This window comes from Heteronotia binoei, chromosome 1, assembly GCF_032191835.1.
Source record: "Heteronotia binoei isolate CCM8104 ecotype False Entrance Well chromosome 1, APGP_CSIRO_Hbin_v1, whole genome shotgun sequence".
Taxonomy (NCBI): Eukaryota; Metazoa; Chordata; class Lepidosauria; order Squamata; family Gekkonidae; genus Heteronotia; species Heteronotia binoei.
Genome location: NC_083223.1, coordinates 249270668 through 249283174, shown reverse-complemented (window position 1 = coordinate 249283174; position 12507 = coordinate 249270668). Strand labels below are relative to the sequence as shown.

Below are 12507 nucleotides of genomic sequence, written 5' to 3'. Positions count from 1 at the left end.
TAAAGGTAATGACCAGCACCTTGTAACGGACCCGGTAAACAATTGGCAGCCAGTGCAACTCCCGCAGCCCAGGTTGCACATGTTCCCACCGAGGCAGTCCCAATAACAGCCTGGCTGCTGCGTTCTGCACTAGCTGCAGTTTCCGGGTTCGGTACAGGGGCAGCCCCATGTAGAGGGCATTACAGTAGTCTAACCTCGAGGTGACCGTTGCATGGATCACTGTTGCCAGGTCGTTGCACTCCAGGAATTATGTTCTCTAGCTGTCAGTTTTGTCTTAAAGCTTTCTCCACCATAGTTCTAGCGATCTCCCCTGTCTTCGTCGTTAGCAGCTCTTCAGTAAACCAAGAGGCTGTCCGGGCTCTTTGACCTGAGAGAGAGGGTGCCTAGGTGCAAGCGTGTCAGTTGTCCAGGTTGCATCCCCATTCCAGAGGTCAACTAAGGTGTGGACAGGAGTGCTGGCCATAGCATTCCCCTATTCCATTTTTTGTTTCATCAGTTATTGGGTGCACATCAGTCTCATTCTTGAGCAGATTTCTTTTTTAATGGCCCCAACCATAAAACTTTTCAGAGCGAGTTCACACATTACTAGGACTCTTTTCCTAACTTGGGAGAGTGATCTACTCAAGTGGGAACTGGTTGGTTGTGGGTGTGGCAGCATGGGAGATGTTGACCTCCTTGTTTACTGCGCTGCTCTCTGGAGTTAAGGAGTAACTGAAAATAACAAGAAGTGTTTTTAAAAGGGGGTGAGAGAAATCCCTGCAGGAAGGAAGAGGCCTATTGATGGTCATGAGCTGTCGAGATTAAATGGGGCCTTCTTGTTCCGAAAGTTATCTGCTTCTGGCCACCAGATGCTGGAGACTAAATAAAAGGCAGGAGCTATTACTGCTTGCTCCTCTTGGGAACTTGCTAAAGGTATCTGGTTGGCCATCGTTGGAAGCAAATAAGAACATATGAAGAGCTGTGCTAGATCAGTCCAGTGGTCCATCTGGTCCAACATCCTGTCTTATTCAGTGGCCAACCAGTTCCTCTGGAGGACCAACAACAACAATAGGGGCGAAGGCCTTCCCCTGATCTATCTAATCCCCTTTTAAAGCTGTTTATTCCTTTGGCCTTCAGTACATCCTCTGGCAGTGAATTCCACATTTTAATCATTCTCTGTGCAAAGAAGAATTTCCTTTTGTAGTATTTCCACATTTTAATCACTCTCTGGTGGGCTAAACAGATGAATGGCTGATCCAGCAGGGCTGCTCATGTATGGCCTCTTGTACATAACACTTTCTGGAGTGAACCCCTGTTTCCCAGCCTAAAGCATGTTGCAGGACTGTTGAGAGGATAAAATGGGCCAACCTCCCCCCCCCACCCCGGTATGCTGTCCTGATTGCCTTCCTCAGTGGAACAGGCTTCCTCAGGAGGTGGTGGACTTTCCTTTGGAGGTTTTTAAGCAGACACTAGATGGCCATCTGACAGCAATGCTGATTCTATGAACTTAGGCAGATCATGAGAAGGGAGGACAGGAAGGGGCACATCAGTGCTTAGTTTTCATGGCCTTTACTTACATGCCCAGGGAAATGCTGATTGCCATTTTGAGGTCAGTCAGCAGTTTTTCTCCAGGTCACTTTGGCAAGGGATACTGGAGGTTTTTGCCATCTTCTGGGCATGGAGCAGGGGTCACTGGGGCTGTATGTGGGGGGTGGGAAGTATTTGATTTTCCTGCATTGTGTAGAGTGTTGGACTAGATGACCCTGGAGGTCTCTTCCAACTCTGTGATTCTCTGGGGGTACAAATATGCTGTAGAAGCAGGGTCTTTTCATTTGTTCACCTGCCAACCCAGAAGTGTGCCTTGATGCTGGCTCTGCTGTGCTTCTCCCCACCAGGCCATCCTTCCTGCTTACAGTTCACTCCAGTCATGATGGCAGCAGTGAAGACCTACCGCTGGCAGTGCATTGAATGCAAATGTTGCAACATCTGTGGGACCTCGGAGAATGACGTGAGTACCCCTACCATCACCACCACCCTCCTTATGGCTAACCTTTGTTCCCCATCTTCCTTTTGGCACAGCACCTCTTTTGTTGCTTTTTCCTCCTTCCAGCCATCAAGTCATTTCTCTTGCTCCCTCTTTAATTCTGGCTTCTTTGAGCTTTCCTTGCAACACACCCAGGGTGATGAGGGCTTCAGTACTTTTTCTCCAATTCACACGTAATTGAACTCTGGTCTCCTCCAAATTAAGATAGGAAAAATTCACTTTGGCTTGCATTGGGTGTAGCTTGCAAAGATTTTCAAAGAGCTGTGGGGTTCAAGGGGCTAACCTCCTTCCCTCCTTGTTTCTGACAAGTATAGTCAATAGGGTGTGCGTGGGAGGGGATGATCCTTAGAGATGTGGGGTTGATAGACCAGTGGAGCTCTTCAGAACTACCGTTTAACCCTGGTTTGCTGGCGAGCGTTCTCTTCACCTGTGCTGAGCTCAGCTTGTTCGGCTTCTGATGGAGCAGCTCACTGGTGCTTATTGGGCAGTTGAGTTGATTTGGGATAAGAGAGCCACTCTTATCTTATGGGGTGTTTGGCTTCTGTTCTGTTCAGCCCCAGGCAAAGATAAAGGAAGCCTTTAATGTATGTAATACACGTTCATGTATTTTACAGTGTTAAATAGTTGTGTGTGTTTGTGTGTGTGTGTGTGTGCGTGTGTGTGTGTGAGAGAGAGCTGAAATTGGCCCTTACCACCTCCAGTATGAGGAGTGATTGAGCATGGTACTTTTCAACTGTAAGGGAGTAGACGTCTGCAGGATTCTGAATTTTGTCACAAACTAAGGGGATTAATATGCACTTTCTGTTTTGTCTTCCCCTCCTTAGGACCAGCTGCTGTTCTGTGACGATTGTGACCGTGGTTATCACATGTACTGCCTAACCCCACCCATGTCAGAGCCACCCGAAGGTGAGTGCTGCTCCCCTCTGTCTTTTCACCTTTTTGTGGCTGGGGGCGGGGTAGATACTTAAGATTACTCAGCATAGCTCTCATGCCTGTTTCTGAGTGGGAGCTATCCTCAGGGCCAGCCCTGCTACTAGGCAGATTTCCTAGGGCACCGACCTTTTGGGGGCATCAAATTGGGCGCCCTTCCTCATGTAACTCGGTGACATTATCAGTTCAGGGGGGGCTCCAGAAGTTAGCCTTGCCTAACAGTCTAGGGCTGGCCCTGCCAGTGGGTTGACTGAAGGATTTTCATTCCCAGTCCGAATGGAACATTCCCTCAGGCTTTCAGTTTTGCTTTGTCAGAGTACGGTATTACGTTGCAAATGCTGACTGCGCCTGGCAGCAGGTGGGTTGCTGACTCATTTCCTGAGCAGCTGCTGACTCGGGCTTTTGAAAGGATGCTTCCAGCAACAGACTTGTGGCCAGAGGTTGCAGGGCAATTCTTCCTTTGGTTAATCTTAAATGGCCTGTTAATTTTCAAATCACGGATCACAGTTCAATCTTTTTTTGCTGGGCCCTATTGGACTGGAAGGGTTTTCTTTCTTTTACAACTCTGCTTCTGGTAAGCAGGTGACACACATTGTATAACTTCCATTAAATCCTCTGTATCAAGGGTGGCCAAACTGAGGCTTGGGAGCCACATGTGGCTCTTTCACACATATTGTGTGGCTCTCGAAGCTGCCACCACCACCCTCCCAGCCAGCTTGAAGAAGGCATCTCTCTTTAAATAACTTCTCCAAACCAAGTCAGCTGGAAGCTTGGAGAATGCATTTAACTTTTCCTTCCTTCCTTCCTTCCTTCCTTCCTTCCTTCCTTCCTTCCTTCCTTCCTTCCTTCCTTCCTTCCTTCCTTCCTTCCTTCCTTCCTTCCTTCCTTCCTTCCTTCCTTCCTTCCTTCCTTCCTCCCTCCCTCCCTCCCTCCCTCCCTCCCTCCCTCCCTCCCTTCCTTGTCTTGCGACTCTCAAACATCTGACGTTTATTCTATGTGACTCTTACATTAAGCAAGTTTGATCACCCCTGCTCTATATGAAGTCCTGGCACAGGTAAAACACTTGTTTTCTATGTGCAAGGCTTCCCGGTTCAATCCACAGGTTCTTTTTAAAAGAACCCCAGCTGAGAGGGAGCATTCTGTGTCTGAGAGCTGCTGGCAGCACTGGTGTAGCCTTGGAGTGAAAGCACTTATGTAACTTCCATGTGCCTGAGCAACAACCATCTCTTCATCCATGCTGTTCCATCATTGACTAGTAATGGCTCATAGGTGCCTGACCTTGCTTGGTTGCCCCCAGCCCCAGCATTTTCTTTCTCCTCCTGGATGCTCAGCCACAGTCAGAATCTGAGCATTTCCAAGATGTGTTGCAGGACTTCCATCTTGGGTTATTATTAATAGCCAAGGTTAAGTCAGCCTGGTGGAAACGCAATGTTTTATTTTTACTGCACAATCGTAGCTACGTGCTCTCGTGTGGGTAGGTCTATAAATAAAGGCCTGCTTTGCTTGGGAGAATGCCTGAGTGGACCCACGCTACTTCTGAGGAACTCGGAGCCATGTACACAAGCTCGGCAGTTTGGAAACTGCACTACACTGGCTGTCAGAATGAAAGGCTCAGGTGGCATCCCGTACCCGGTTGCTATAGGAGTAAAAAGGGATGATGACACGTTTATAAAGCCCTTGTGCTGCAGTGATTATAGAATGCTGGACTAGGACCCTGCTTTTGGTTCCCACTCTACCATGGAAGACTTTGAGCCATCACACGCTGTTAGCCTCACCTGCCTCACAAGGCTGTTGTGAGGATTAAATGCTTGAGAACGACATAAACTGCTGTGGTCCCCACAGGAAAGAGGGGGTATAAATGAAGTAAATAAGTAGCTAGCTATACTCCTAAGCTGTGGAGTCTTGTGAACAAAAATTCTAATTTGTGAGCTACTGGCACTAAAGTTGTGAGCTACTGCATAAATTAGTGTGCTCTGGGGCCATTTTTCCTGAGCTGAGACAAAAATGTGTGAGCTGGCTGCTAAAAAAAACTGTGAGCTAGCTCACATGAACTCAGCTTACAGGGTACACTGGTAGCTAGTGTTCTTGACTGACTGCTTCTTTTCAGCCAGTAGCTGCATTTCAGCAGTACCTGTTTTGGCAACTGTTTGCCTCTGCTGACTTGAATGTCTTTCTGTGTCTCCACCCCATTGGTTTCTGCAGGGAGCTGGAGCTGTCACTTGTGTCTGGACTTGCTGAAGGAAAAGGCCTCCATCTATCAGAACCAAAACTCTTCCTGATGGGCATCGGTGCAGTGGAGAAGAAAGGAGGATCCAAAGAGGAACCTTTGGTTGTTTGCTGCATTACAGGGGCTGTCTTTCCTTTTGTGGTTTACTCTTTCTTCTACCACCTTCTGCTTTGGTCAGCGTCTCCTTCACCAATTGGATCAGGCCCTCCTCCCCACACCGGCTCTCGCTGTTGTTCTCTCCACCGTGGCTTGAACCTCTCTCGCTTAGCAGTTGCCCCCAGGGAGTGAAGGGACTCCCCCTCCCCATTCTTCTGTGAGACCTCAAGTCTACCTGGAGGTTTCAGGTGCAAGCCCTGAGCAGATGCAGAGAGTCATCCTGGTGATCACGCCTGGCTGAGGATCATCATATCTGCAGCCTTAATGCTGTAGAAGCAAAGCTTCTCTTCAGTGACCTGGATGGGAAGCCTTGCAATGCTTGCTGGGAAAAGGGAAGAAGCACCTTTCTCACCTTACCTAACATTGTGCTATTGAATTGACAGCCCATCCTTAGGCTTCTGCCTCTGCAAGCTGGGCTGGCAAATTGAAGAGGAAGCTGCTTTGAATGCTCCCCCCCCCCCCCTTTTTCTGCTTTTTCTTTTCCTGGGTTTGAACCCCAACCTGCTTGCCCGGAAAACCTTGCAGGGCGAAGAGGATACCAAGTCCTTTTGTTTTCTGGTCTCCCTCTTCCTAGAAGTGGTTTGATTGCTGGTGCAATGCAAAAGGAACCGTGTGACAGTCAGGAACGGCCTCCTAGCCCAAGGGGAATCCCGGATGACCTTGTAGCACCGTGAAGCCGGCGGTGTGAACCAGGAAGTGCTTGACTTGGCTCGGGCGGCCATTGACTCCCATCTGGCTGTGCTTGGAGAAGATCTTTTGAGGTTTACCCCGTCTTAGTGGAGATTGGGCCTTGGCCCAAAGGATCCCTGTAGAAACAAACAAAACAAACAAACAAAAGTCATTACTTCCTATCATGTTTTTACAAACACATAAGATTGTGTGTTTGACTCAGGGCTGCCTTCTGGTGGGGTGGGATTGGGGAGGGGGAAGCCCTCCAATTCTTGGAGCAGAGAAAGGGTCTCTGGGCTTTCCTCACCCTACTTTAGTAAGCCCCCAGACACATGGGGTGTTGACCACAGTCACAAGCAGGCATATTAGTGTAGCAGGGGATTTTAGTTTGTTTTAATCCAGGAGGGTGTCTTTCCAGTTTCTAGCCAGCATTATAGATTCCACCCTCCACACACACACACACACCCCACACACGGTTCTGCTGGTTTTGGGGCTGTCTGCAGGGCATTGGGTTACTTGTTTGGCTGGGAAGAGCAAAGGACCTCTTGGGCTGGCAGCTCTTTGCCTCAAGGAGCAGAGCTTGTTAATGGTGTTCCGTCCTCCAGTTTAGCAGCAGATGTTTGCAGAGATCATCCCGGGACCCCCCTTGATGTGTCGCGTGCCTCTCAGGGAGTGTTGCCCATGAGAGTTGGGCTACCTGCCTGCCTGGGTTCCCCTTTTGTCCAAGCCTTACTTGATGTCTGTTTGCCACGTTCCCCACTTTGTATGTGTGCAGTGTCTCCTTTCTACCCTTGCTGCTTTGGGCTGAAAACCCCGTGGGAGCTGATGTGCTGTCCTGGTTCACCAGACCTATCGTGTGGAGGCGTCTTTCCCGGAAGAAAAACTGTCTTTCGCTTCTGTCACCCTTTTTGCCTTTTGTGTCCCTTCCTGGGAGGATCAGTCCCCGCAAGTGACATTTCAGAAGCTCTTCTCGAAGTCCCACCATTATTATTGTTTTTGTCAATGGGATTTTCTCCAGTCCCCCCGAGTTGTGGTGGAGAGCAAAGGAAGGGTGCCTCTCTGGAACCGGGTGGTGTGGAATAGTGAACTAACACATGTGCCTGTTTTTTCTAAAATTGACCTCAAACCTACCTCCAAAGCCCCCTTTTGCATTTTCTCGCATGCTCTCAAAAAGCATTTGAATCCTTCTCTATCCCTGGTCCATTTTCCTGCAGAAGGTGGCGTGAGATGGCTCAGGGCTCTCTGTCAGAGTGGGAGGGTGGTTATTTTTTTCCTCGCTGGGCCGTGAGTGCAAATCTAGCCAGCGGTTGGCTTGTCTTCACGTTAAAAGCCTAACCCTGCTATTCTTGCCGGTTAGATTGGTGTCTGACCGGATAAGATTTGGTCTCTTAGGATAGGTATGTGGGGAAAAGGTAAGCATGAAAGCTTTTTAATCCTCCCGTCCCTATTGCTGAACAGGCTCTTCAGGTGGGCTAGAGGCCTTCAGGTTTATAAGTGGCCCTGCAAACTCAATACGTGAAGCATGAAGAAGGACCTTCTGTCTGTGCCGTTGTGCACTGAGGCTCCTAGATCCCCCTCAGGGCCACAGCTCCCATAGGGAAGCATCCACCCTCCCCTCCCAGCTTTCCTTAATCTTGCACTTGTTTTTTTCTCCCATAACTGGGTGGGGTGGGGAGGGCAGATTGACAAGATTGGAGGGAGGGAGTGTTGATCACTGGGCTTTCCCACTTTCTCATTTCCCTTGCTTGTGTGTTCCTGTTGCTTCGGGTTTTGTTTCTGTTCTGCACGTGTTTTTCTCCCTCTAGCGATCGATTTGATATTATATTGCTGTATGGCCAGCAGTTTAAATCTGCCAAATGTAATATTGAATTGACCACTAGAAGGAGTAAAACGTGTGCGAACAGAGCACCCCCTCTCAAGCAACAGGGACACACAAGTGAGGAAGACAAACATGGGGAAAAGCCCATTAAGAAATCTCGGCTAAGCGTCATTGGAATTGCTGTCCCAATCCTAGCTGGGGCATGTCTTTGCTCGAAGCATCACACCTGTGTCTTAAACTCACTACCATAATAAAAACACCAAAATGGCTTGTTTTTAGACCGATGTTTTATTGTAGTCTCTTGTCCTTTGGGTGGGTAGTAGTGGGGTGATAGATTGATGGGGGGGGGGATTGTGTTAAAAACAATAAAGCTGTGTGAAACCCCCACTGCATTGTGGGAATTCCATGCTCAGGTTAATTCAGTTGATGGGGGTGGGGTGGAATAGAAAGGTGAAGCGATGGATTCATATATTGGCTTTTTTCAATGCTTTTGTGCTTTGGGATGAGCAGTGGGCAGGGAAGGGATGCTCCTGCCTCCATTTCTCTGCCCTGCAATGCTTCTGTTCCTTGGGCATTTGCAAAGCAAAAAGACTTCCATCTTTTTTTATTTAAACCCATCCAAGGGCTGGAAGTTAGGCTACAATACCTCAACTCTGTGCTTTTGTGGTGTCCGTAAGTTGGTTTTGTAGCCCCCTGCACACTTGGGTTGCCATTCCTGCTCCAGGCTTCTACCCCTTGCCCACTCCCCCCCGTCTCCCTGACTTACTGGTTTTACATTGAGTTGGTGGCTTTGTTTCTTCCTCTCCCCAAATGTTGCAGATGATTTTGTGGGTTTTGGAATTCCTTCCGTTGGTGGTTCTTTCGCTTTTTCATTCTCTGGGGAGTCACCCCACCCACCATCTTTTTATAGCGGGTTAAGCTGAAGTGTGTTTTGGCTCTTTTATTTTAAGGTACTGTAATAAGCATTAGTGAATAAATATCATTTTTACACAGGTGGTGTCTCTTGTTTTTGTCCCAACAATCCAGTGCTGTGACACCCCCCCCCCCGAGACATTATAGGTAAAGACATCAGGTGAGATTGCTTCTCTTGTTCAGACACCTTTTTGATTGTGCTTCTGTGAATGAGCCAGGATGTACTGAGGTCGATTTGTAACCCAAGGGTGTCACTTTACTCACTTAAGTCACTTTTATAGACTGTGGTTGGTGTGGCTGTGGAAAAACCACAGGATGATGAGGGAGCTTCTTTCACAAAGGTCTTTTTTCCTTTACAGTAAAGATAGTCCCCTGTGCAAGCACCAGTCATTTCCAACTCTGGGGTGATGTTGCATCATGACGTTTTCACAGCAGACTTATTATTTACGGGGTGGTTTGCCATTGCCTTCCCCGGTCATCTACACTTTCCCCCCAGCAAGCTGGGTACTCACTTTACTGACCTTGGAAGAATGGAAGACTGAGTCAACCTTGAGCTGGCTACCTGAACCCAGCTTCCACTGGGATCGAACTCACGTGAGCAGAGAGCTTGGACTGTCTGCAGTATTGCAGCTTACGGGCAGAAATCCAGCTGCATTGCTGAAGTTCAGAGATGAGAGGGCATTTCTCTTTTCTGAATGCTCCCAGTGAGGGCACAGGGCTTTGCTAGGATAAAAAACAGGAGGAGGTAGCTTGTGCCTTGACATGGATGACCTGAGCTAGCTCAGTCTCATTTGATCCGGGGAGCTAAGCAGGGTCGACTCCTAGATAGTACTTGGATGGGAGACCACTGACAAGGTCCAGGCTCACTATGCAGAGGTGGGCAATGGCAAACCACCTCTTGAGTGTCTTTTGCTTTGAAAACCCTAGGGGGTTGCCATAAGACAGCTGTGACTTTACAGCACTTTCCACCACCAAGTAGTGTGTGGGTGTTGAGTTCTGGCACTATTCAAATATGTTTTGGGCCAGGAAGACATTGCCTTCCTCCCTTTCCTAGTGCTCTGACCTAGAGGGTTCAGGTTAGCCTGGTCTTGTCAGATCTCGGAAGCTAAGCAGGACCAGCCTTCAGGGTCACCAGAAGTCAGCTGCAACTTGGCAGCACTTTCTGCCACACTGTCTTGGCAGCTTGAGTGAAATGCTTGCCTATTCAGCCATTTGTTTGCAAGCTGGTCCCCTAAATCTGCCTCCTGGAACACCCAACCACTGTTTTGCTCCTGCTTGAAATGGCTGGGGAATAAGAAAGCCAACCCCTTTTCCTCAGCAAGGCTCTATGCTCTCCCATCCCTTGTGGCCACTTGCTGGGCCAGATGGTGCCTCCTTGGTGCAGTGGTTTAGGCAGTCATCTTGGGTGTGGGGGCTGTAGGTTCAAACCCAGCCTCTGTCTTGCAGGAAGCAGCCCCATGCCTTTGGTGGAGCATCTGCTTGGCATGCTTAAGGCCCCAGTTTCAGTCCCCAGCACTTCCAGTTAAAAGGGTCAGGTAGTAAGTGGCATGAAAGACCTCCACCCGAGACGCTGGAGAGCCATTGCCAGTCTTGGTAGACAGTAATGACCTTAGATCCAGAGGAGTTATTGTGTTGCTGCAAAATAGTAGACTCCAGCAACATCTTTAAAACTAACAAATTTTATTGCAGCATACACTTTTGAGAAACATAGCTCTAGGGTTTGTAGAATCTTTCGGGATCAAGTGCCGTGTTCTACTGGAGAAAGTTTTCCTTCCAAACTTTCTCCAGTAGACCACGGCACTTGATCCCGAAAGATTCTACAAACCCTAATGATACCAGCTGTGAAAACCTGAAATCTTTGATAAAACATAGCTCTCTTTGTCAGATGATGCATCTGATGAAGAGAGCTCTGTTTCTCAAAAGCTTATGCTATAATAAAATTTGTTGGTCTTAAAGACGCTGCTGGACTCTACTATTTTGCAGTAATGACCCTGATAAAGGAGTGGTTTGATTCTTTGTAAGGCTGCTTTCATATGTATATGACATCTCTTAGGCTGCCAGTTGGTAACCAGTTCAGTCCAAGTGGTCTTGCTCCTTTTTGCCTGGGAGCAGTGAGTCTTTTTGATGCCTTTGACTGGGAATGCTTCTTTGTCTGCTGTGCTTGAGACATGTGGCTTCCTCTTGCAAAATCTATGAGGGCAGCTGCCAGAAGGTATCATTCATGGATTCTGCAGGGCTTGCCTGCAACCAGCAAGGGGCAGAAGAAGTCTGCTTAAGTTTTGCCCAGACTCTTTTGTTCACCTTTGCTTGTTTACTTAAAATAGAAATTGCATTGATCTTGGTCACAAGGTTAGCGGTTTGACCAAACCAGGCAAATCTCTAGTGCTCTCTAAGCACAGTGCTTAAAGAAGCAGTTATCGTTTCCTTCCTCTGATGCAGCAGTTCCTGAAATTGTGTTAATTAAAGCCCCTGTGAGCACCAAATACCTGGAGGAGGTTGCCTGCTGCTTCTCTGTCTGATTGACCACAGTGATGTTGCCTCTTTCCTATTCGTTCCAACTCAGACCAAGTGATTCTGCATAATCTTCACATTATTATTATTCAATCACCCCTGAAAAAGTAGCAACTTCTCTCAGAGGAGGCTGCTCAACGCATTTCTACAAAAGTCCTTAGGCTGGCTTTGCCAGGAGGCATGTCCAGATCACTGACACGGTTGAAAAGTTTAAATTTACAACTAAGCATCTGTACCAGTGTTCCCTCTAAGCTGAGTTAGTGTGAGCCAGCTTACAGTTTTTTTAGCTCCTGGCTCACACATTTTTGTCTTTGCTCAGGGAAAATGGCCCCCGAGCAAATTTATGCAGTAGCTCACAACTTTAAGACCAGTAACACAGTAGAATTTTTGCTCACAAGACTCCACAGCTTAGAGGGAACATTGATCGGCACCTACTACTTTCAGATATTTCAAAACAACAGAGCCTTGCTTGTTTCTCTAAATTAAAACCGGAGGCCTTGTTCTTCCTACAATTTTAATTTAGAAAAACAAGCTGGCCTCAGATGTTTTGAAATCAAACTAATAGGCACACATGACCAACCATGTACTGAATGGTGCTTTAATAAGATGTTCAGGTAGTGACTTAGTCAGCTGGTGAGGAGACTACCTCTTGCTCCCCTGGATTTGTTATTAGGTCCGGAAGTATGAGCCTCTCAGCCTTTGGCTAACACTACCAAGTGAACAAAGGAAACCAGTCAGCCTGTATTTGTTGTGTGTGTGTCCTGCTGGGGTGTTTATGCTTTCAGAGCAACTGTCAGTAAAGCAAGGTATGAGTTGTGTGTGTGTGTGTGTGTTTAAAGCACAACTCCTGTGCTGGGCTGACACCCTGGTCCTTCCAGAAACCAGGTGAACTCAGCTCTGTCAAAACTTTGGGCTTCATCCACATCCCTGGACTTTTAATTTCAAGTCTGTCTGGTGGTGGAAAGTGTGTCAAGTCCCTATTGACCTAGGATGACCCTGGGAGATTTTCAAGGCAACAATTGTTCAGAGGTGGTTTGCCTTTGTCTGCCTTTGTGTCACAGCCCTGGTATTCCTTGGAAGTTTCCCATCCGAATGCTTGCCAGGACTGACTCTGCTTAGCTCCTGAGATCTGATGAGATTGGGCTAGCCTGAGCTATCCAGCTCAGGGCTGGTGTCTTTTTAGTAAATAATAAATAAATGGATATATGACCTCTCCCTTCACAATGTGACACATGGAGTTTCCCAGTTTCCCCCAATTTC

The 12507-nt window shown here is 47.8% G+C and overlaps 2 protein-coding genes across 5 annotated transcripts in view; both read left to right on the top strand.

Moving 5' to 3' along the window:
• Positions 1-8816, top strand: part of DPF2 (double PHD fingers 2) — a 40130-nt gene extending 31314 nt beyond the window's left edge. For all 4 annotated transcript variants that reach the window (XM_060251726.1, XM_060251718.1, XM_060251710.1 and 1 more), the window contains 3 exons: positions 1875-1987; positions 2848-2929; positions 5156-8816. In XM_060251726.1, coding sequence (XP_060107709.1) covers positions 1875-1987; positions 2848-2929; positions 5156-5232 — 272 coding nt within the window. In that variant the 3' untranslated portion in view covers positions 5233-8816. The remainder of the gene's footprint in view (positions 1-1874; positions 1988-2847; positions 2930-5155) is intronic.
• Positions 1-12507, top strand: part of RELA (RELA proto-oncogene, NF-kB subunit) — a 542238-nt gene that overhangs the window by 153528 nt on the left and 376203 nt on the right. The gene's annotated exons all lie outside the window — the stretch shown is intronic.